At 36.1% G+C, this 23629-nt stretch overlaps 1 protein-coding gene across 6 annotated transcripts in view; it reads right to left on the minus strand.

Moving 5' to 3' along the window:
* Positions 1–23629, minus strand: part of LOC121030645 (sodium channel protein type 1 subunit alpha) — a 150800-nt gene that overhangs the window by 64825 nt on the left and 62346 nt on the right. For all 6 annotated transcript variants that reach the window (XM_040475263.1, XM_040475268.1, XM_040475262.1 and 3 more), the window contains exons 2-6: positions 18966–19278; positions 6524–6642; positions 4311–4400; positions 2579–2707; positions 788–879 (exon numbers count right to left, since the gene is read on the minus strand). In XM_040475263.1, coding sequence (XP_040331197.1) covers positions 788–879; positions 2579–2707; positions 4311–4400; positions 6524–6642; positions 18966–19229 — 694 coding nt within the window. In that variant the 5' untranslated portion in view covers positions 19230–19278. The remainder of the gene's footprint in view (positions 1–787; positions 880–2578; positions 2708–4310; positions 4401–6523; positions 6643–18965; positions 19279–23629) is intronic.

Below are 23629 nucleotides of genomic sequence, written 5' to 3' on the forward strand. Positions count from 1 at the left end.
AATGCATAAATTTGAAAATAATTGCAATGCCAGTGGAAGAACAACACTTCCTGGGAGGCTGAAGTGCTAAGGAAATGAACTCCAGAAACATAAAGATCCAAACAACGAAATGAAGATCATCTTCCATTATGTCGAGAGAGAATAATGGGAGGTTTATGGTCTTCATGAAGGGTTTTGTATTTCTCCATTTTGCTAATGAAACTCACCCCATACTTTCATTAGGGTTAGTTATCCATTTTAAAACAAGTTACCTGAATACATATTTTACAATGCCTATTTATAAGTAGGAAAAGTTTTGCTATAACTCGGGAGGAGGTTTAGGATATAATTGGACTTGAAGATAATAAATCCTCCGTACAGACTCATGCTATTCTTCATTATCTTATTTCCTTGCCTTTTAAAGCATTATTAGGATTTACATTGTACATACAACATCATCAATACCTACAATGAACAAGAAATTACAAATCGGTACATTCAGTTGGGACCCAGTCCCTGGTACAACTGACAATGGAGAGAAAAATACATGACATCTCTAAGGGCAAATCACACATGGACTATATACTGCATTATCTCATGCTAAACTCCTACGCTGATAAAAAGTGAAAAAACATAAAAACTTATGTCCACATAATAAGAATCATTTCTTATAAAACACTTGATTTTGATAATGATTTTGATTATTTTATTATGACTCCTGAATTTCTGTAATGTTGACTGTCAAGCAAAGAAGATGTTGCTGAAAAGACATGATGGATCGGCCCCGGGTATTTAACCTAGCTCTCACCTGGAATGACTGAAATTGTTTTCAGGGCTCGGAGAACTCTGAATGTTCTCAACGCTGAGACATTGCCCAGGTCCACGAACTCTGTCACGTATCTGTAATAGGGAGTTCACACACAGACACAATAACAGGATACAAAGAAAGAGCTGTAGGTACAAGGAGCCTTATGGTTCACACCAATCACTCCTTACCTGTAGTTACAGAAATAGTTTTCAAAGCTCTCAAGACTCTGAAAGTTCGAAGAGCTGAAAAATTGCCTAGGCTTACAAATTCTGTTACATACCTGTAGAATTAAATCAGAGTTATTCAAGATTTAGGCAGGATTTATATTATTTGCTTGGGTCTTTTATAAAGACCTTCTTGGTGATTCTAAATGATAATATCGTATGTAGCAGTTTAGAAATTAGAGTCAATTGCTATGGTTTTCTTTACTCACATCATTTAAGGCCGTTTGCTGTACGTAAACTTCATAAAGTGTATAATCCTGTTGCTATGTTGGCTAGCAATATAATCAACATCTTGTGTAACTGAGGAGAATTAAATCAATAGAAAATTAAATCTTGGCTGTTGTTTTAGGGTTTCAGTTAGAATGAACTATGTGAAATCACCTAAGAGAAATTTAGGCAGGAAAAGGCAGATTGCCTTACTATCTGTACATGAAAAGGTTTTCCTAGTGTAACTCCTAAGTGAAAGTTAGGCAAGTTCAGAACAAGATCTTATGATCTGCTGTTATTGCTACTTTGTTTTCAAAAAACAGTTGTCCCAATATGCTGTCTTTTGAACGGTGGCCCAAGGGAATGGTGAAGAGTTGGCTCATCTGGACTAGACATGGAATTAAAGATGAGACAGGCAGCATTTGGAGACCTCAGTATGTCATTCCTACTTCTGATCCTATCTACCTCTCTGTGCCTGTAGGAGGCCAAGAAGTCAGCTCCTGAAGGAACGCTGAGGGCAAGTGGGCATGGGCCACCATCCTCCACACATATTTCACCTACTTCCGAATGGCCTTCGATTCCTTTTCTGAATCTCTTCTTCCTTGGGAAAGTTTACCACAAGAAAAAACAAGGACAGGGATGAAGAAATTGTGCATATTACCAAGTGTATCTGGATGGGAGATGAGGATAAGAAGGTTTATGTAGAGGGTAATGAGATGAAGAAAATCATAAAGGGAAAGAGGAGAAGAAGAAATGGGATCAGGTGAGGAATAGGAAGAGACAGAATGTGTCTGCTCATAAGTCTTAAAGATCAATTTGCTGATGAAATAATAATTTACTATATTAAATACATAATATATTAAGGACCTCATTTTTTCTATTAGTTTGATCTGTCAGAAATTTTGGATGCTCAGAGATAGTTATATTATTCTACCAAACTAATAAAAGAAGACAGAGAGAATACGTAACACGGGTAAGCTCAGTGAAAATTTGTGCAGCCAACAGAGTGGTTTCTGACTCTAATTTTTAAAAGCCATTTTCACAGATGTATTCTGAATACACCTGTGCCTTCAAATTGTGTGCATGTGGGAAGGACTTGTGTGTCTGTTGAACAAGTGGCATGTATGAAATCTGCTGACATATTTCTTACATGTGGAAATTGTAACTTCAACCACTGCAGAGGCTGTGTGCCCAAGTGAAATGTCACTTGGACCTCTGTTGTGCTAAACAAAATCAGGAGCTTAAACGTATACATCACACCAAAATATTTTTCGGTTAAAGCAAGCTTAGTCTTTAAAAACATAAGCACTCATAGAAAGCCCAACCATATTCTGCCTTGAAGATTCAAAAAGGCACTTACGCAAATGTAATGACAGTGAAGTCGAGCCAGTTCCATGGGTCCCGAAGGAAAGTAAAATCTTCTAAACAGAAACCCCTTGCAATAATTTTTATAAGTGATTCAAAAGTATATATTCCTGTGAAGGTGTACCTGGAGGCAAGCATCCAAAAAAGACTTGATAAAGCAATAATTTTCTTTTATAGCATATCAATTTCTTATCACTCTGTCAGTGGAAGAGATGAACATTAAAAAAGGGAATCTAAGTAGGTGGATGTTATTTTCATGAAAATAAAACATATCCCTAAATTTAAATTCCTTCCCTCCCATACGAAGAGTTGTTTTTTGAGGGTCCTAAAAGCGGAGTGAGAAATACAAGCTGTATGAAGTCTATGTGGCTACTGCCTGAAATGTCTTGGTATTGACATAAGTGAATAGAACCTCCTGAGAATTATCCAGTACATTCATGTAATGGAGTAGCCAATCAATACTATTGCAGAAGCATAAAATGATATTCCTTTAGAAAGTAAAAAACTAATTTCAATCATGTTTAATGAATGAGAGAACATTGACAAATTAGCAAGTCTTGTGATTTTCCCTTTCTAGAAGATAAGACAGTTCACTAGCTTGGAAAAAGGATTTTGTTAACATCCGATAGGATAATTCTAGGGTCTTATGAGGTAAAAATTTAATTTAGAATAAAATGTTGGGCTAATTCAGAAATGTACATGTTTCCAAAGTTTTAACCTTCTACTCAGAAGTTAGAGAATAAAATCACAGAAACCAGTGGGACCGAAGACCTATGGGTCTAACATGTTAACTTCAACACCTTAGGAATTCTTTATATATAAATTTTATTACATCCTGTTTGGATCTCTGTTTCTCTTATAATTAGCTCCAACCTGGAAGTGTCCAGGTAGAGAAGAGGCTCTTGGGAATACCCTCATGGTTGTTGTTTTCAGGGTCAACAGCCACAGAGCAAAAGAGGTTACAACCTGGGCAGGATGAAGAGCCCCAGCAGAAATTAACACAAATCCAGCCTCTCTGCCGTAGAGGTAACCCAGAACAGGGTCATCAGTGCAGTTAGTAATGCTTTTAGTTTCCACAAACACTACCCTTTCACTTCAGTTAGTTTAACCCTCAGTTTAAATGGAATTTTCAAGTTGTAAAACCCCAAATTTGGGGATTTTTTTTTCAGCGAATTTTTTGATGACAGCACTTGAAACTGATTTAGGCCTGACAAGAAGTAGATGTGCCTGATGGAAATGAAAACCCAATGAGGATCAACATTGTCTTCTCACGGCATGCGTGACATTCCCTTGTAAATTCTGAACTCAGTGAATTCATCTGGAAATTTAATTGGAGTCAAGGTTTACCATATTGGCTCTCTTCTGCAATTGCTTTCATCACATTTGCTTTGGCCACTGTAGATCCTAAAGGAAATATGGTGAGTGTCTGAGAATATTGGCCTTCTGATAACCATCAAATACAGGTGAAAGACAGATATTAGATCCAACAACACCAGCAGGCCTGAAAGCAAATGTCATTTGTCTTCCTGCTTTGTACTTGTGCCTAGAGATGGCTTTAATAAAAATATTCTTCAGTTTTATTGAGAAGGTACACTGAGGCATGGTTTCAAAATCTGTATCTATATATAGATATAAATATACATGTCTATATGTCTACATATCTATATAGTCATATCTATAACACACACATACACATAGTAGGTGGTTTCAACATAAATTGAACTTACTCTACATTCTTTGTCCAGTCAGGAGGATTACTCATTGTCATAAACACACAGTTCGTCAAAATAGTGCACATAATTAGCATGCTGAATAATGTAGATTATTGTTAAGGAACACGCAAAAGAAAATCCAAATCTACATATTATATTATATAAAACAAACATTGAAAGATTAAACTGCAGTTTAGCCAGGATACAGTGACTAATACACTGTGGGTAATTATCTAATTTCTTTAAATTTCAGTTTTGTCATTTGCAAAATGTGGGTAATAATATCAACCCTCAGAGTAGTACTATAGATTAAGTGAGATAGTGTACAGTGTGTTGTATAGATTAAGTGAGATAATGTATAATGTTTATGTAAGTATAAAGTATTGTTTTGATACTATTACTGAACCAATATATTTGCCTCCCAGAGGAGTTTAGTGGGAAAGCTGTGCAAAGTGGAGTGGTACAGTTTTTGGGCAGAAAAGCCTGATTTGAATTAATTCAGGTGCCTAAAATAGCAAATTGTTAAGGAAGGCACATATAAGCAATACTGTAATTTATTAAGTACATATTATATATATATATTTTTTTTTATGTAAAAAAACCCCACGTAGTCAGAGTACAGCATGGTCCTGGGTCAGGTTGCTCTATTTTGACCGAGTTTGAACAAGTTCAGCAGCACTGAATACAAGTAGAAGTGAAAATCCCCAAAGGCCAGGACTTAATGTGACATGAATGTAATTAAAATTCAACATAAAAGTGATCTTGGGCAATTCACTCAGCCACTCTTGCCACGGAATCTTATGTCTCCAGTGACTTTCATACAAGGTAGCTAATCAAGTGTAGACTTGGCCGGTTTCAGGTGCAGATGAAATTTGTTAAAATGTGGAAGGTTCTTGGAACAGGCCTATATATTAGTAAATATGATCCAAGTGTTAGCTAAAACAAATGACTAAGACATAACAGAGCTGAAGGGGACCTTGAAAAAAACAACTAGTCTAATCACTATATTTCAGAAATCAAAGAAATAAGGCCCAAGCTCTAGGGAAATTAGATAACTTGGCTGAGGACTAGAACACAAGTGTCCTGCCTTCATATCCAATATTCTTTCCACTACAGTTAACTGCCCAAATAAAAATTTTCCAGAAGTGAAAAAGGAAGTGTTCATCAAATGACCACATGATGGCACTAGGAATACAAACTAGGATAAGGTAACCTCCATAAACATAACAACCTTGAACATATTATTTGTTTCAAATCTTCTAATAATTAAAAATGGCATATTTATAACCTCTTGCCATCAGGTTAAAAGTAGAAATGGCCTTTTCAGTTTTATCATCTTTTTTTTTTTAAAAATCAGGTATCATGCATTTATGAAAATTACAACAGTATTTCTACATTTATCATCACCAAAGCCATCAAATGAGACATAATCAGAAATAAAGTTTTTGCAAATGATATGAATACCTAAATTTAGTTGGAGTCCTTTTTAACACCATTGGAAATTGCAAAGTCAAATCCCTAAAGATCGTTTGGTAATACAATCTCAGCTTCTTTCATTAACTTCCAGAGTCGTTACTAAGCAATCCGTTTTACATGACAGAGTCATAATTCAATGACTTACATTTGAAATTCAGCCAATATTTCCGTATTTCCTCGTGAATTTCATTTGGAAACTTCAAGAATTAACTAAGTATTGGCCAAAGCTGCCTGAAATTCTCCCATAGAAAATATACTTAAAGGTTTATTCTAAGGTAAACTAAAATGCTTTATCTAATAGGTATGTCTAAACTTGGCTCTAGAAATATATTTCTCTGTTATTATATCATTACTTATTGTAAATTCTACATAATCACAAATTTTGTGGTAAAGATGGTAAAGATACATACGGCCATCTAAAATTAGATTTGTAAGACTCGATCCATACAAGTATTTTTAGGAAGATATATATATCTGTATATAAAGTGTTAAAGGCTAGGTATATATATTTGAAAGATAAATATATATATGCATATATATATATGCATATATATAATGTTAAAGACTTTGTAAGTTTCAGTGACATCTCTATGACCAATAAACTGTAAGAATAAGGCTTATATGACAAAAGATACAAAATGAGAGTAATAAAAGCCACAGAACATGGACATTTCCCAAGCTAATTTTATATTTAGCTACAAAGCACTTATAGATTACACACATAGTTACTATTGATCACTTCAAAAGGATATGAATGTACCAAAATCTTAATAGCTATTTTCCTAAGAGGATTGAAGGGAGTTAAAATGTACAGGGCAGAGGTGGCACTGAACCGGAAGATGGCCTTCCCTTTATTCAATACTATAAAAGTCTGTAAGACAGGAACACAACATACAAGTATAAAAGTATAAACCATTTAAACTCTATTGCCTACTTCTGTTATTTGTCATAATGAATTATTCCAATGTTGCAGCTTTTAATGTACACCATGCAGACAAACAGTCACTTTTACAGGACCGTTAGAATCCTTTAGAGAGGACATTCAATGGTGTCATCTACCTTTTACCTGATACTTACCTGCAATTTTATCATACATAAGGTATTTGGTCAAGAGAATTGGTTTATTTTGTTAATATCTTAAACATCTGACTTGAATGAAAGTCTTAAATGGGTGCGTATTTCATTTCTTTCTAAAATTCTTAAGACACTACATTTCTTTATAGTGATTTCAGCTTTCCCAATTCGAATATCTTGAAAATTAATCCTATAGAATGCAAAATCATTCAATAGAACTAGTACTTTTTTCAAAGTTATTTTTTAACCATTTATTCTTAAAATAAATCTTATCATCTATTGGTAATAGGAAATAAAAACAGCCACCATAAGACCTGCTCTTGAGCTAGATGGACACAATCCAATAATTGATTTTTGGAAGCCAAGCTCCTTGGAGAGTATCTGTTGACTGGGAGTGCTAAATTCTGTATTGGGATTTCTGAGTTAGCTGACACATTGAATTCTAATCCCAATTGACTGCTCATCTCATGTAGTGCTTTTTTAGTATGGAGGAAAAGCTCAAAGCCCCTGAAGAATTTAGGATCCGTGAACGTGAATGGAATTGCATTCCAAAAATTAGATATATTTGAGAGCAATTAGCAGTGTTCAGACAAAAAAAAAAAAAAATAAAGTAACAACATACAATAGCATAAATAACATAATGAAGGATTCTGACTCAGTGTTTCTTAAGGCATTTACCAATAATAACATAACATAAAATTTACCCTCCTAATCATTTCTAAATGTATTTTTTGGTACTGATTTTTAAAAAGAATGTATTATATGGCTTATTATAGTAAAATACCTTAGCATCTTTTAAATCTAATTAGTTCAATAAAAATTTCATTACTACAACTCCTCAGGATAACATTCACTGCATGAAGTGACTTCAAAACCAAAGAAAAAGTTCAAAATTGGTGGTGGAGGAGAAAAGGCTGATAAGTAGCATCTAGTTTGAAACAGGCTTCTCTTTACAACCCAAGACTGTAGAAAATTTGATTTTGTGCCTCAGAACATATTTCAAAACATAACATTTTGACTGGTTCAGGAATGAAATTCTATATATGAAATATCACTTTAAAGATACATTTATATGAGTCTAACTCTTCATACATTAGATGCTGGTCATAATTATCACTTAGCTTTTCATATATAGTTACCAAACTCAGTAACATTTATTGAGCCCCTATACGATAAGGTGTTAATATTATGAGCATTGCAAACACCTGGACGGTAGTATGGAACTAGTTTTAGGTCCAACTATTAACTTAGTTTATTCCAGTGCAAATAATGTATATTAACTAATTAGCACAATACTTGCAAAGCTCTGTGCTAGAGTTTACACAGAAAACAAAGACATGTAAGTCAGGACCCCACGAAGTATATATAGTAGTGAATGTTCAACTATCTCAGCTAATAGAAGAAAGTCTAGAAGGATAATTTATGTAGAGCAAAGCTGTCCATTAGAAATATTACGTGAATTACAAATTTGAGTCCATACGTGATTTTAAATATTCTGATAGCTGTATTTTTAAAAAGTAAATAAGCAGGTGAAATTAATAATTTTTAACCTAATATAGCCATTATATTATCATTTTGTGCAACCAATATTAGAAAACTTGAGATATTTTACATCCTTCTTTTCATACCAATTCTAAGTCTTTGAAGTCTGTACTTACCACATTTAAAGCACTAGACCCACACTGGGGCAATGTCTACTGCATTTGGCAGCACAGACCTAGATGTAAACCATGCATTGTAGTGCTAGTTCAGACTCTCTTCAGCAAGGTAAAAATCAATTCTGATTTTGTTTTATTTTATTTTATTTTATTTAAAAAAATTTTTTTAACATTTATTTATTTTTGAGACAGAGAGAGAGCATGAACAGGGGAGGGTCAGAGAAAGAGGGAGACACAGAATCTGAAACAGGGTCCAGGCTCTGAGCTGTCAGCACAGAGCCCGACATGGGCCTCGAACCCACGGACTGCAAGATCATGACCTGAGCCGAAGCTGGACTTAACCGACTGAGCCACCCAGGCACCTCTCAATTCTGATTTTAAAGGCAAACTAAGAAAAACAGGCAAACACCCTGCTATTTAACAGCTTGACAATCTGGAAAGTAACAGTAAGAAAATATAAGTAGATTTTTTTTTAAAATTTTTTTTCTTCAACGTTTATTTATTTTTGGGACAGAGAGAGACAGGGCATGAACGGGTAGGGGCAGAGAGAGAGGGAGACACAGAATCGGAAACAGGCTCCAGGCTCTGAGCCATCAGCCCAGAGCCCGATGCGGGGCTCAAACTCACGGACCGCGAGATCGTGACCTGGCTGAAGTCGGACGCTTAACCGACTGCGCCACCCAGGCGCCCCAGATTTTTTTTTTAAACTTAAGTAGTTATTAAGAGTGTAGACTCTGGAGTCAGACGTCTGGCTCAAGTGTGGCTCCGTAGCCTTCCAGCAGTGGGATCCTAGACAAGTTACTTCATTTCCGTGACTCCTTTGTCTCATTTGAAAAATGGGAATAAATATACTTAGCTCACAAAGTTGTTGTGATTCCAGTTCAGTAGAGATTCTGATGCCTAGTATTGTGTATTTTTAGTAAATAACTCAGGTGATTCTTCAATAGCAGGGCTGTGAATCTGTGTTTGTTAACAGGTAATTTTTAAAATTGCCCGAATTGTCAATGATTATGTTGTACACATGCGTTAAAATCCTTCCCCCTGACCTATAATAACAATATATAATAATAACAATTATAACAATTTGGTAGGAATTGCTATTTATGAATCAGTGCTTGTTACTATCTAGTGATTTTGTTTCTGAGTTTTTATTTTATTGTATTTTAACATGAAATTTATTGTCAAATTGGTTTCCATACAACACCCAGTGCTCCTCCTAACAGGTGCCCTCCTCAATGCCCATCACCCACTTTCAGTTACCTCCCACCCCCCCATAAACCCTCATTCTCATTTTTTAAAAAAATTTTAATGTTTATTTTTGAGAGAGATAGAGACAGAGAGAGAGAGAGAGAGAGAGAGAGAGAGAGAGAGAGAGAATGATCAGGGAAGGGGCAGAGAGAGAAGGAGACATAGAATCCAAGGCAGGCTCCAGGTTCTGAGCTGTCAGCACAGAGCCTGATGCGGGGCTTAAACTCACAAACTATGAGATCATGACCTAAGCTGAAGTCGGCTGCTTAACCAACTGAGACACCCAGGTGCCCCTATTCTCAGTTTTTAAGAGTTTCTTATGGTTTGGCTCTTGTCCTCTCTAACTTTTTTTTTTTCTTTCCCTCCCCCATGGTCTTCTGTTAAGTTTCTCAGGATCTACACTATGACCCAGCAATAGCACTGCTAGGAATTTACCCAAGGGATACAGGAGTACTGATGCATAGGGGCACTTGTACCCCAATGTTTATAGCAGCGCTTTCAACAACAGCCAAATTATGGAAAGAGTTAAATATCCATCAACTGATGAATGGATAAAGAAATTGTGGTTTATATACACAATGGAATACTACTTGGCAATGAGTTTTTAGATAGTTGATTTGTTTATAATTTTTTATCCAAGGTGGACATTGAATTTAACAAGCCATATTTTTCCAGTCTCCTTTTCTTTTTTCTTTTCTTTTCTTTTCTTTTCTTTTCTTTTCTTTTCTTTTCTTTTCTTTTCTTTTCAAAGTTTATTATTTTAATTTATTTTGAGTGAGAGATAGAGAGCAAGAGGGGGAGGGGCAGAGAGAGAGGGAGACAGAATCTCAAGTAGGCACTGCACTGTCAGCACCGAGCTCGACACTGGGCTCGAACCCACGAACTATGAGACCATGACCTTAGCTGAAGTCAAGAGTCAGATGTTTGACTGAGCTGCCCAGGCACCCCTCCAGTCTCTTTTTCTGAAGATGTCCACTATCTTTTCTTTCAATCTAGGGGCCATGTTACTTAAAATAAATAGTTCAAATTTAAGGTCCAATTTCATATTTATCTAAACATTATCAAAAAATTACCAAATAACAGGACTGCCTCTAAATATACAGCATTTGCCTGCCCTTAAAATAAACACAGTGGCAAAAGTAACAGAGGAAGGTTAGCAATGATCATGAACAAGAGAAAATGTAGAAAACACGATTGGTTGATTAAATTTATGCGTTAGCTTCAAAATTTAAAACAAGCAATTTCAACTTGTATATATACTGTGCTCCAAAAATATACTTGGAAAACAATTATTTGAAACTTGGAATATATTTTCCCACAGAAGAATATATACATATACATACATAGACACATATACATGTATATTTACATACACTCAAAAGCCGATGTAACTCTTAATGAAATGGAATTCTGTATTAATGGTACTGTGAAACTTTATCACTGTGTATAAGAAAATGTGACTCTGCAAATGGCGAAAGAATTCCAAGTTGGGCTGCAACTAGCCGTCACCCCTTGGCTCTATCTTCCGCCAGAAGTGGAATCAACCTTCTTATAGTTCTAAGCTGCTGATTTGAGAAGGGGTTCTAGAAAGAGAACTATGTGGCAGAGGAGATACGTTTCAGAAGTTTGGGGTATAAAGAACTTCATAGAAAGTCAAGAGATTTCTATTAGTGTGCAGAAATGGGAACATTTCTCATCTGGATCAACGCCATGACATCTAATTGTTCTTTTTCTCTTGCGGGTGTTCTAAACGATCTTACTTCTCTGTCTATTTTGTGATAACCTGTAGATTCAGGCCAAGATTTCCCTCCTTTTCTGGCTCACTGGGGAAGGGGAAGCTTTCATACAGGTTTACCACCTGACTGAAGGGAGCATGTAATATTAAAAAATTTTTTTCTCGGGGTGCCTGGGTGGCTCAGTAAGTTAAGGGCCCAACTTTGGCTCAGGTCATGATCTCACAGTTCGTGAGTGCAAGCCCCAGTCGGACTCTGTGCTGACAGATCAGAGCCTGAATCCTGCTCCAGATTCCATGTCTTCCCTTCCCTTCGCCCCTCCCCCTCTGAAGCTCTGTCTCTCCCTCTCTCAAAAATAGGTAAACATTAAAAGAAATTTTTGTCACTCCTGGTCTTATTCTATTTTTCCCTTTAGGCTACGGATAATCAGCTTAAAGAATAGCCTGTGGCACCTGTCCACCTGTGGCCCACCCAAGCTTCAATATCTGGCCTTCACCTGATTACACATGTGGTCTTTAAGCCAGGGATCACAAGCCAAAATGCCCACTGAGGCTGGGTGGTGGGAGGTCCCTATCAATTTTTGATGTGCGAATCAGTGATGCCACATATTATAAGAGAAATCCTAAATATGCATGATTATAAATGCATGCATGTATGCATGAATGTGTGTGTGTAATCTCTTGGTTTATACATCTTGGAAACTAATTCAAAATAAACATTATTGCATGAGTCTAGCAAAATCTATCTGTGGGCTCAATATGTCACAGTCACTCAGTTTTTTAAAAAAAATCTCTGCTTTAAGCCCATGCAAAACAGAAGAATTTGTACCCAGGAAAGAGTCTGTAAAATTGCTTGTCCCTTGGCTTTAGCTCGATGGAATAATGGGGGTGGGGCCAGTGCAGGAGTTGACCCTACAGGAGATGCCCAGCTGGGCTCTTATCAGCCAGGTTACAGCTGCCTCTGCTTCTGCCTCAGAGAAGAAAAACTATAACAGGCGCAAATAAAATCTGGGGGTCAAATATTTCCCAGCCCGTATCTTTAGCCTATACCGTGGCTGTGGTACCTTATTATATGCTCAATTTTTCTTTGACTAGAGGGGACTAATTTGAGGTCCAGTTTTATCGCAGACTTGCTATGTGAGAACTATGAGCAAACTGTTCCCTGCTGATTTCTACGTCTGAATAGAAAAGATGTGAGTGCCCATAATCAATTCTAAAGTGCCATATAAATACAAGAATTAAAGGGTTAAAAGTGTGTGTTTGTCTGGTTCTCAAATACGTACATATACTAACACTTGAGCATTTGAAAGCAAGATCAATTTTTACATTGGAAGTTTGTTGCTCCATCTTTCCTCCCAAATTTCATATTCAGAAAACAACGCCATCAGCTTATTCTTGTCTGACACTTGGGCACCTCCAAAATAGATTCAGCTCCCACCTATTATTCTGTCTTCATTGTAAAACATCTAGACTAAACCTCCATCAAGACTCCCAACTTGATTGGGGTACCTGGGTGACTCAGTTGGTTAAGCATCTGGCTTCAGCTCAGGTCATGATCTCACAGTTCATGACTTCGAACCCCGCAACGGGTTCTGTGCTGACAGCTCAGAGCCTGGAGCCTGCTCCGGATTCTGTGTCTCCCTCTCTCTCTGCCCCTCCCCTGCTTGTGCTCTCTCTCTCTCTCAAAAATAAGTAAACATTACAAAATTTTTTTTTAAAAAAGACTACCAACTTTATCTTTAAAAACATAAAGTGGACCATGTGACTCCTCTACCCAAAGCCTACTTAGAATTCATTTTGCCCTTAAACTTCAAACTCTTTAATATGCACTACAAAGTACTTTTTTCTAACCCTGGCCCACCTCCCCAACCACATCTTATTCTCTTCCTACTGATTATAGAGGCACATAATTTAAGTTTCCTGAATCTGTCCTCTTTGGAAAAAAAATAAAAAGTATTTATCACCCTATATTATCTGGTGGGAAATATAATTGTCTAATTATTTTTGAACTTGATCCAAACCTACTGTATCTCAAAATTTTGGTTTTTACCAAGGCAGGGGATGCCCCTGATTGAGAAGAAACAGTGAAGTGACAAGTCAGGTTTGGGAAATACTGCCAACTGAAGAGATGAGGAGTCCAGCTTGCAAAGTGGCATGAGTAGAGGGGCAGGAACAGCAGTGATGGGCTTGTATGTATTTCATAACAGACTTCTCTTTTCCACTGGTATTATCAGTGCAAAGACTACAAACCAGAGGCAGCATGGCAATGGGCCACGGAAGCTGACAGATCTGTTTTAAATCTAGTGTCTGTTACTTAATAGCTTTTGTGATCTTAGGCAAATTACTTCACCTCAGTTTCATTATTTTAAAATAAAGACAAGGGTTATCTGGGAAGGACATGGGGTTTAAAATATCCTGATACATAGTGCATAGAGTACAGAGCCATTATTTTTGCCTGCCTGGCACGCCTTCTTCTGTGGTCTACACCTCTTCCTTTGAGAGAACACCTCTCCACTGCCTGCCCATATGGCTTGGGTGGAGCTGACCCACCCCTTAGCATGTTGACCACCCCTTAGGTCAACATGTGGCAGTAACCTGGTCAATGAGACCATCACATACCCTAGGCTACAGGAATTGATTCAGAGGAGGTCATGTGAACTAACTACAGCCAATTCCAGGACTTCTGCTAGAGCTTTTGAAGAAAAGTGAGCTCTTTTTCTTGGGGTTATTAGGCTGTAAGCTGTTAGCTTGGTGCCACTGGTGGCTATTTCTGCCATCTTGTGGGAAGAGCCAGCCTGTGAATGCAGCCAGCATAGGAAAAAGTAGAGCCAAAAATAAAAAAGAACTGAGTCCTGACATTGTTCTTTCAGGTGCTGGATCCTTTGATATTAACATGAGATTTACCCCACAAATACATTTATTGATTGATTAATTAGTTAGCTTCTTTGTTTTCAAAAACTAGTTTCTGTTAGATTTTTATCACTCTCAGTTGAAGAGTTTCTTACTAATATAGCTGGTACTTAATAAATGCTAGCCATTATTTTACTACCACCATCATCTGGGATTGTTTCTGAGACAGAGATGGGGAGGTGACAAAGAAGAACGGGGCATAAGGAAGAAATAATGGATGAGGAGGAGAAAGATTTGGAAGTCAACGAGAGTGCCTTGGATGTAAGAGAGAGCCTTGGATGACTGCTAATTCTAAAAGACCTAATGATGTGCCAAAAAAAATACATTAATTGGGGGGCTGTCCATAGGACGATTTATGGAATCATAAGCTTTTACTTACCATCTACTTTTCTGATTTTCCATTCAATTACTTTTACAAGAAAACTCCCTGATTTCAGTTAAAAACAAAGCAAACAACTCTCTCTACCCAATATAACAATTTAAAACTCCTGCAGCAACAACAGACTAGGCATTTATTTGAAATCACAAGTTCATATATGACTCTTCATGCAGCTCCAATGAAGAGGAAGTAGGAATCTTTTTAAAAAGAGCTGATAAAAAGGGAGGATAAGGTATTCATAAATGGCCCATAAAATAATAAAGGAAAGAATATGTTTTTAAACGCACACATTTCTACATTCCATAATTAATAAACATCCATTTTCACCACAGATCTAAAATACTTCATTCTATTTCCAGTACCCTGTCACAAAGGATATTTTCTTCCATGGTACTAGTGAGTCATCTGTAATTTTAAGAAGAACATGAGAAGAAAGAAGTTTTCTGTAATAAAGAGTAGGTGAAGAATTTCAATGTATAGCCAAATGGTGCAAAATTAATCCAAGCTATGAAATAAAAAACTGTGGAAAAAAGAACCATAAGGAAAAAAAAAAAAGTTTTGTTCATAAGCTAAATGTGCCCTGCCACATAGCTAAAGTAAATAAACAAACAAAAGGAACACTGCCTGAAATCATGTTTTGAAGACCACTGGACCAGAGCTAAGATGGTATGGAAAATTCTGTGACTGTATTCTGACAGCATTGTTATTTTAGTTTTTAGTTCTTACCTTGGACTGCTGAAGGATTAAAACATCAGAGGGTCTGGAAATGCTTCCATGCATCAGGAATGTTCATGAGATGGTTGCTACTATTTCTTTAGTTATTACTATAATACCACTGACTGTGGAATAAACTACTTTAACAATTTTAGTAGAACTTTCGAACATTATATAATGTGCACAATTTAAACTAGGGCAAAGAAGATAAAAATATGTGGGCATATGCCATCTGAAAATACACCATCAGCAATGACATTTCCATAAGCTCACTGACATTGTCTTTTTAGAAGATCACAGAGGGTTTTAGTGTGGCTTACACATATATTTCTTTTATGGATACCACTGTACTTTAAAATATAACATAAAGAATAGGTTCTGCAGCCATTTTTATAGTAGACTTGCTTTGTTTATTCTGTATATTAATAAGAAAGAAACTAGACTTTGTATATAGATATAAATGGCACTTTATTTATTGTACCTCAGTTAAACCTTAGGGAAGTAAGTCACTGGCCTACTGATATTTGCATATTCCAGCTCATTCAGGAATAGAATAAAATCCACATCCCCAATATGAGTAATAGTTTTTTTCTAGTGACATTTTTCCTGAAAAACTTTTTTTCTAGGGACATTTCCACCATTAAGCGCTTTATCTATGCCAGGAGTATTGTGTATATGTGTGATCCACTGTTTTAATGAAGGCCACTCTGCTGATCTCAGATTTTCAAGTCATAAGACAAAACTGGTCATCAAACATCAAAAGAAATATTCATAATTATTCCAACTTTAATCAGAGCAAACTAATTCAGAATTTAAGACTATTCCTCGATACTGAAATAACCCAATTATGGAAGAAAATGTAAGACTAGAAAACAATGTAATGGCAACCATAGAAAGTCTCAAAATATGAAAATGCAAAAGAAGGACATTTTAAACACATAGCTTAGTCATGTGTCCTAAACACACAGCTTAGTCATGTGTCCTAAGCTTGCAATGTTACTTTTTAAGGATTCCAGTCCTCCAGAATGTTTCATTTGTATTGCACTTTGAATGGCTTACACTGGAAGACTTGCTGGATGTCAGCCCAGTGTTAAGGCAATAGATGTGCCTTGCCTTGGGGAAAACTCCTTCCTGATAACAATATTTCTCTTATCAGGTTGTTCTGCTTGCACAATGTGATTTGTTCCAAAATGCCACAATGTTTTTCCTTCCTCACACAATGTGCATTTGAAGATAAGGATGGATGGTGTTAGAGGCAAGTAGGAATGTGAACCGAACAAAGTTTGTAAGGGTTACTTCAGCACAAGAATCTGGCTGGCTTCCTTCAGAGTTGGTCTTCAGAGTTGGTCTTTAATCCTCAGTTTGAAGACCTTTCTTTTAACTATTTGAAAGGGCCTGCATAATTTTCTTTTCCATCTTCCCTCTTTGTTATAAGCCAATTGTTGGCTGTTTGGGGACACTCCCTCAAGACAACAACTTTTATTGGCCTGAAAACTCTTTAATTTAAAGGACAGATTGAGTGGATAATCTGGTTTCCACATAAAGAATCACTGCCCTTGTCCACATGTATTAGCTTGGCCTTTCTCAAAGCATTTGTTTATTGTTCTATACATAAGGACACCGTACATGAGCTGGGATGCTAGATATCAGCCCTGTTTGATGAAGGGGTAGACTCTGGGTAGCTTTAATAATTTTTAGATAGTAATTACTACCAGAGAGGTGGGACATAGATGTCAGGGGGTAGCAAAAGCCCTGCTAAGGATGAAGCCCAGTAACCCATGATAACAGCACCTCTAAACAGGCTGCTTCAATAATGAAGCAATTTTAAATATGTTAAAATGTTTGTCTAACTGAATTATCTGCATTGTCACCTTCCTTATACAAATAAACCCTTCATCATTTGATTAATTTGGATTTTGGCTTTTGCAGACCTTACATTAAATTAATTTCCAAAGGACTGATTTAATGATAAAGTGCAACTTATAATTTAAATGATAGTTATGAAATGGATAAAATCTTACTGCTAAGATTTAACAATAGTATGTTAAAAAGGAAAGTTGAATAAAAGATAATGAAATCTATGGGAAATGATTCTTTATCTCTTTCTTTAGTGTATAATGGGCAAACCAGTTTTTAAGAAGGGAAAGTAAGTTACGCTGAAATTGGTTATAGCCTGAAAAGTTAAAAAAAAAAATCTGAACACAGTGAAAATTTTACCTGTGAAACTGCAGCAGTCAATAAGAAGTGATTTGCAAAACTGTCTCAAATCCACATATTAAAATTTTTAAGCTTATACATTTAATAAGGACTACTTGATACAGGCTGTGCCAGCAACCAAAAGAGTTCCTAAAAGTTTTGGGGGTATTTTAAGGCCTATGCCCAACTGAAAAATTTTACCTGCTCAATTGCAATCTTTTTACCCTACCTTCTACCAAGAGTTCACAACGTATTGTGTCCAGTGAAAAAGATAATAAAATGTTGCAAATTAACTAGTCATAAGTTTAATCTAAAATTAATACAATAAACTTTTTCAATTTTATCTTTTTCTATGCTTTCCTTCTTGGTTTGGTGTAATCATAGTCATAATGAAAGATTGGGTGCTTAATACAAGGTATTCATTTCAAGCATAAATAGAAAACGCAAGCATTTAAATATTGTTTTATAGGTTCTTCAGAATACAATATTTATGTTAATCTTACCAGTATCAATATACCTCCACCAAAATATTGAATAATTTTTTAATATTGTAAGCAAAGTTTCATTTTATGTATTAATAATACTGAGAAAAATGGTTGAATAGCTGTCATTATTTAAATCTTGATTTAACACTTTGTGATACAGAAATTCAGTTGTTACATAATTCAATTGATTGAGATACTGAGTTTTAATGGCTGTCACTGCTAAAAATGATACTTCCCAAAGACACGTGGATCCAAATGGAAAAAGCACAAACTTTACTAAAACTGTAGTTTGTAGAGGAATGTTCTTTTCCAAGTAGAGAAAAGTTTCTGCAAGAAGTTATTATATATAACATAATTTAGAAATTGAAAACCTTGTGGCGTCAAATTTTGTTCTATGAGAAATTAATACTAATATTTTAAAAGTCTTTATCTGTCCCTAAATAAAAGTTTAGGGATAACTTGGGATAATTTTAGGATTTTCAAGTACAGAAAACACACAAAATTGCATAGTGAATACAATCTCTGGGGAGATTTAATTTGTTAAATTAGCTGCCTGCCTACAACATACATTTATGTTCAGGTATTTGTTGTGGTGCATCTGGGACAGCTTCATCTGTTATGACATAATCAATTTGTTTTTCATGGATGTATATGCATATAACACACATAAATGTATTTATTTCTTAAACAGAAGGATACTTAAGACTTTCTGCTAATTTGGCATGTTTCGGTGCTATAACAGTCCAAGGTACTCAGTAGGCAATTAGCAGTAAAATATGCCCAATAAAAAACACTCACTTTTTTATTGATATAGTACGGGTCCAGGTCCTCCAGCGGCTCTGACACCATCTCTGGAGGGATGTCTCCATAAATAAAAGGAAGGTTCTTTCCAGCTTCCAAGTCACTATTTGGCTTTGGGCCATTTTCATCATCATCTTTCTTGTCTGGTTTGGGATTCTTAGCCTTTTCTTCTGCAATGCGTCTTTCAATAGCCGCAAGAGATTCTCTGGTGAAGAAGTTGAAGCTGTCAGGTCCTGGTGGTACAAGCACTGTTTGCTCCATCTTGTCATCCTGCACATTTTAATTACCATTTACTCTGCATATGAAAGTCCTAAAAAAAAAAAAAAAAGGATGTAGATACTCTAAGGAGATTAAGAGAAGATTTTAGTACCTATAAACTGAACCAGATGATTAAAATTTTTGTTCCCATTTAAATTAAAATGAAATTCCTAGGGGTGCCTGGGTGGCTCAGTAGGTTAAGGGTCCAATTTCAGCTCAGGTCATGATCCTAAGGTCTGTGTTGACAACTCAGAGCCCGAAGACCGCTTCAGATTCTTTGTCTCCTCCTCTCTCTGTCTCTCCCTGCTCATGCTCTGTCCCTGCCTCTCTCAAAAATGGATAAACATTTTAAAAATATTTAAAAAAGTGTAATTCCTAAATAGAATTTTTTGTGTGTGTTGTAAGAACATTTAACACAAGATGTACCCTTTGAACAAATTTTTAAGCGTGCAAGATAGAATTGTTAACTACAGGCATACAGTTGTATAGCAGATATAGAACTTATTCATCCTGCATAACTGAAACTTTATACCCACTGAATGTCAACTTTCTACCCGCCCCCCCCCCCCCCCACCTCCAGCAACCACCATTCTACTTACTGCTTCAATGGCTTTGTCTTAACAGATGTGCTTCCTAGCTCAGGTTTTGTTAAATGTCCCAAGTTTATTAATTCTTGTGCTTTGCCGATACAGTAATTGTGCCATAACTTAAGGAAGTGATTCAACTATAGCCTTAATTAAAGTACATTAGGCTAAATACCATCATGTCCCTAATGGACCATTTACTCTGGGAGCTACCCAGACGAGGATATATCCCCCATAGGGGCAATGGATAGCTTAGCAACAGGATGAAGTGGAAAGGGAGATATCTCTGAGAGGGTATATCATCCAACCCTCTAGTCCTAACAAGTGGTCAAAACAGTTGGCTGCAGCCACCTTTTTTTTTTTTTAAATGTTTATTCATTTTTGAGACAGCATGAGTGGGGCAGGGGCAGAGAGAGAGAGGGGGACAGAAGATTCAAAGCGAGCTCTGAGCTGACAGCACAGAGCCTGACGCAGGGCTTGAACTCATGAACTTTAAGGTCATGACCTCAGCCGAAGTCAGACACTCAACCAGGTGTCCCACTGCAGCCAGCCTTAATAACCAATCAAATAGTCATTGCTGACTGAGTCACAGACCTGAGTCTTCATCTAATCTGAGATTGAGACAGCTGGAATTGTGGCTGACTTATGACATTAGCCATGCGAGGGCTGGCTTATTTGAACACATAGACAGAGACGGTTCAGTGTTGGACAAATGCCATTTATGTGGCTAGGAATGAGAGAAAGACTAGGCTGGAAAAAAAATTCCTAGATTAGGCCTCAGATGGGAAAAGATAGCTATACATATAGGAGACAGCAGGATTCTCCTGTTTCAGGAAAAAATTATCAGAAACAAGCCAGGGTGCCAACAAAAACGGAAGTGTTTTTCTTCACTAAAGCAATAATGCTATTCTTGCTGATTCTATAGTCCTATACAGCTAAACATATTATGAGCACCCGAGGCAAAACTCTCAACTCCATGCAGCAGAGTCAGATCTGATCTGATGCCAGGAGCCAAATCCCAAATGTATTGTTTCAAGGTATATTTAATATGAGCTCAAATTTCACAGATATTACTGAGCCAAAACTTCCCAGAGCCTAAGCTACCGCTTGGATATGAGTTTTATTTGGACACTGTGTTAACTCATTAAGGTCAACAAGCTATGATACAGTTAATTGCAGCTTTGGTGAATATAAGCCACAATAATAAAATTGCAGCCATAACTGTTTGGTGAGGAGTCCTAGAGAGACCTCAAATTTCACTGAAGGAAGTCCCCACTGCTGTGAGGTTTATAACAATAGTTTTCAGTGGATGACCAGAAACAAGTGGGACATTTAAGTCTAAATTTGTATCCTCAGTGTATTAAGTGAGCTAATAAAACTTTCAGAGTTTCTTGCAATCTACCTGTAATCAGCTTAGGGCCTGGAAGAATAGAAAAATTAAATCAGTAAATTTAAATCAATGGAAAAGGAATATCGAACCTTAAAGTTCTACTTCTCTGATGAGGCATCAGGAAAACACTGGTAGTTATTTACGTGGAAATAAAAGTTTAGGGATAACAAGTATGGTGCATTTTCTCATTAGGGAAGTATTATGACATAGATGTATATATGGTTTTTATTTTTAACTAGTTTTCTGATAGAAAATGTGTGTAATGATATAAACTCAAAACATTTAAAAGAAAATACAGTGCAAACTCCCTTCCACCCATTCTCCAACAGTCAATTCCTGTTCCCAGAGGTAACCACTGTTATCATCTTCATATATTTTTCCAGTTATGTAATAGGTAATCACTAATCACATGAGTGTATGTGTACTCATACATTTTCTTTTTTTTTTTTAACATTTATTTTGAGAGACAGAGAGAGAGACAGAGACAGAGACAGGGACAGGGTATGAGCAGAGGAGGGGCAGAGAGAGAGGGAGACACAGAATCCAAAGCAGGCTCCAGGCTCTGAGCTGTTAGCACAGAGCCCAATGCAGGACTCAAACCCACAACCGCAAGATCATGACCTGAGCTGAAGTCAGATGCCTAACTGACTGAGCCACCCAGGTGTCCCCATATTTTCTATTTAAAAATATATAGACATAGTGTCTTAGGATACAACTCCTTTGCATCTTTCATTTTTCACTTAAAAATATATATTAGAGTTCATTCCTTATCAATTTTCATAGATTCAACCATCTTTATCAACTACCTGGTTTTCCATTGTTTGCATGCACTGTAATTTATTGAATGAACCACCCAGTTATGGGTATTCAGGTTGTTTCCAATACTTTGCTATTCTAAATAAAGCTGCAGTTAATAAATTTTATACACATATTTTCACATATATGTGGACATATTTATGGTATCAATTTCTAAAAAATGGACTTGGTTGTGCAAAAAACTGGATCTTTAATTTTGATATTATTGCAAAATTACTCACTTTGAAGTATTGATTCTCCTGATGACAATATAATGCGGTGCCTATTTGTCTACATCTTCACCACATAATGTGTTATTTTATTTTCAATATTTTCAATCTGATTGAAACAAAAATGGGATCGCAGTATAGTTTTAATTTGCATTTGTCTTACTCTGAGACCAGTTGAACTTGTTTTTTCATATGGTTAAGAGCTGTATTTTTTATTTTCTTTTCTATGACTTCCTATTTAAATAACAGTCCATATTATCATTTTTTTCCTTTTTAACCTATATCAACTTTTTAGATATGACATCAGCAATTTAATGTTGGGCCTTTAAAAAAAACTATATTTTTCTGAGTTTGTGGTGTTTTTGTGCTACAAGGATGTCCCTTCTCACTCTCCTTTTCAACGTACCACAAGTCTTAACAACTGCAATTAAGACAAGAAAAGATGTACAGATTAAGAAGGAATAAATCAAAGTGTTTGCTGATAACAAATTGTCTATGTAGAAAACCCAAAAGAAAAAATTAAAAAAAACCCTGAAACTAAAGGGAATTACAGCAAGTTTGCAGGATACAAGAGCAATATGCAAAAGTAAATTGCTTTCCATACACCAGCAATGAACAAGTAGAATGTCTGTATGAGGAAAACTAGAAACCTAATAAAAACAATCAAAGAAGAGTTAAATAAATGGAGATATTCCCTGCTCATGGAGAGGAAAACTCAGTAATATCAAAATGTCAGTTTTCCCAACTTAATTTCTGTTGGTCTATTGATCTATTGATCAAAGCAATCTCAATAAAAATTCCAGCAAATTGTTTTTTTGGATATTGACAAACTGATTCTAATGTTTATTTGGAGAAGCAAAAGACAGGATAGGCAACACAGTATTGAAGGAGAAGAAAAAACTTGGATGACTGACAGAACCCGACTTCAGGACTTACTATAACTCTAGAGTAATCAAGTAGTGTGGTGTTGGTGCAAGAATTGACCAACAGGTCAACAGAACAGAAGAGAAAGCTCAGGAATAAACCCATATTACTTGAGTCAACTGATCTTTGATAAAGGAGCAAAAGCAATATTATGGAGCAAAGATAGTTTTTTTCCAATGAATGGTGCTGGAACAACTGGATGTCAACAGGCAAAAACATGAATCTAGACACAGACCTTACACTCTTCACAGAAATAAACTCAAAATGGACCACAGACCTAAATGTGAAATGCAAAACTATAGAACTCCTAGAAAAGAACATAGAAGAAAATTTAGATGACCTTTGGTTTGGCAATGACTTTTAGATAAACACAACTAGCATGATCCATGAAAAAAAATAATTGATAAACTGGATTTCATTAAAATAAAAAAAAAAAAACTTCTGCTCTGTTAAAGACAATATCAAGAGAATGAAAAAACA

The sequence above is a fragment of the Herpailurus yagouaroundi genome, unplaced genomic scaffold (assembly GCF_014898765.1).
Source record: "Herpailurus yagouaroundi ecotype Mexico unplaced genomic scaffold, PumYag 140, whole genome shotgun sequence".
NCBI lineage: Eukaryota > Metazoa > Chordata > Mammalia > Carnivora > Felidae > Herpailurus > Herpailurus yagouaroundi.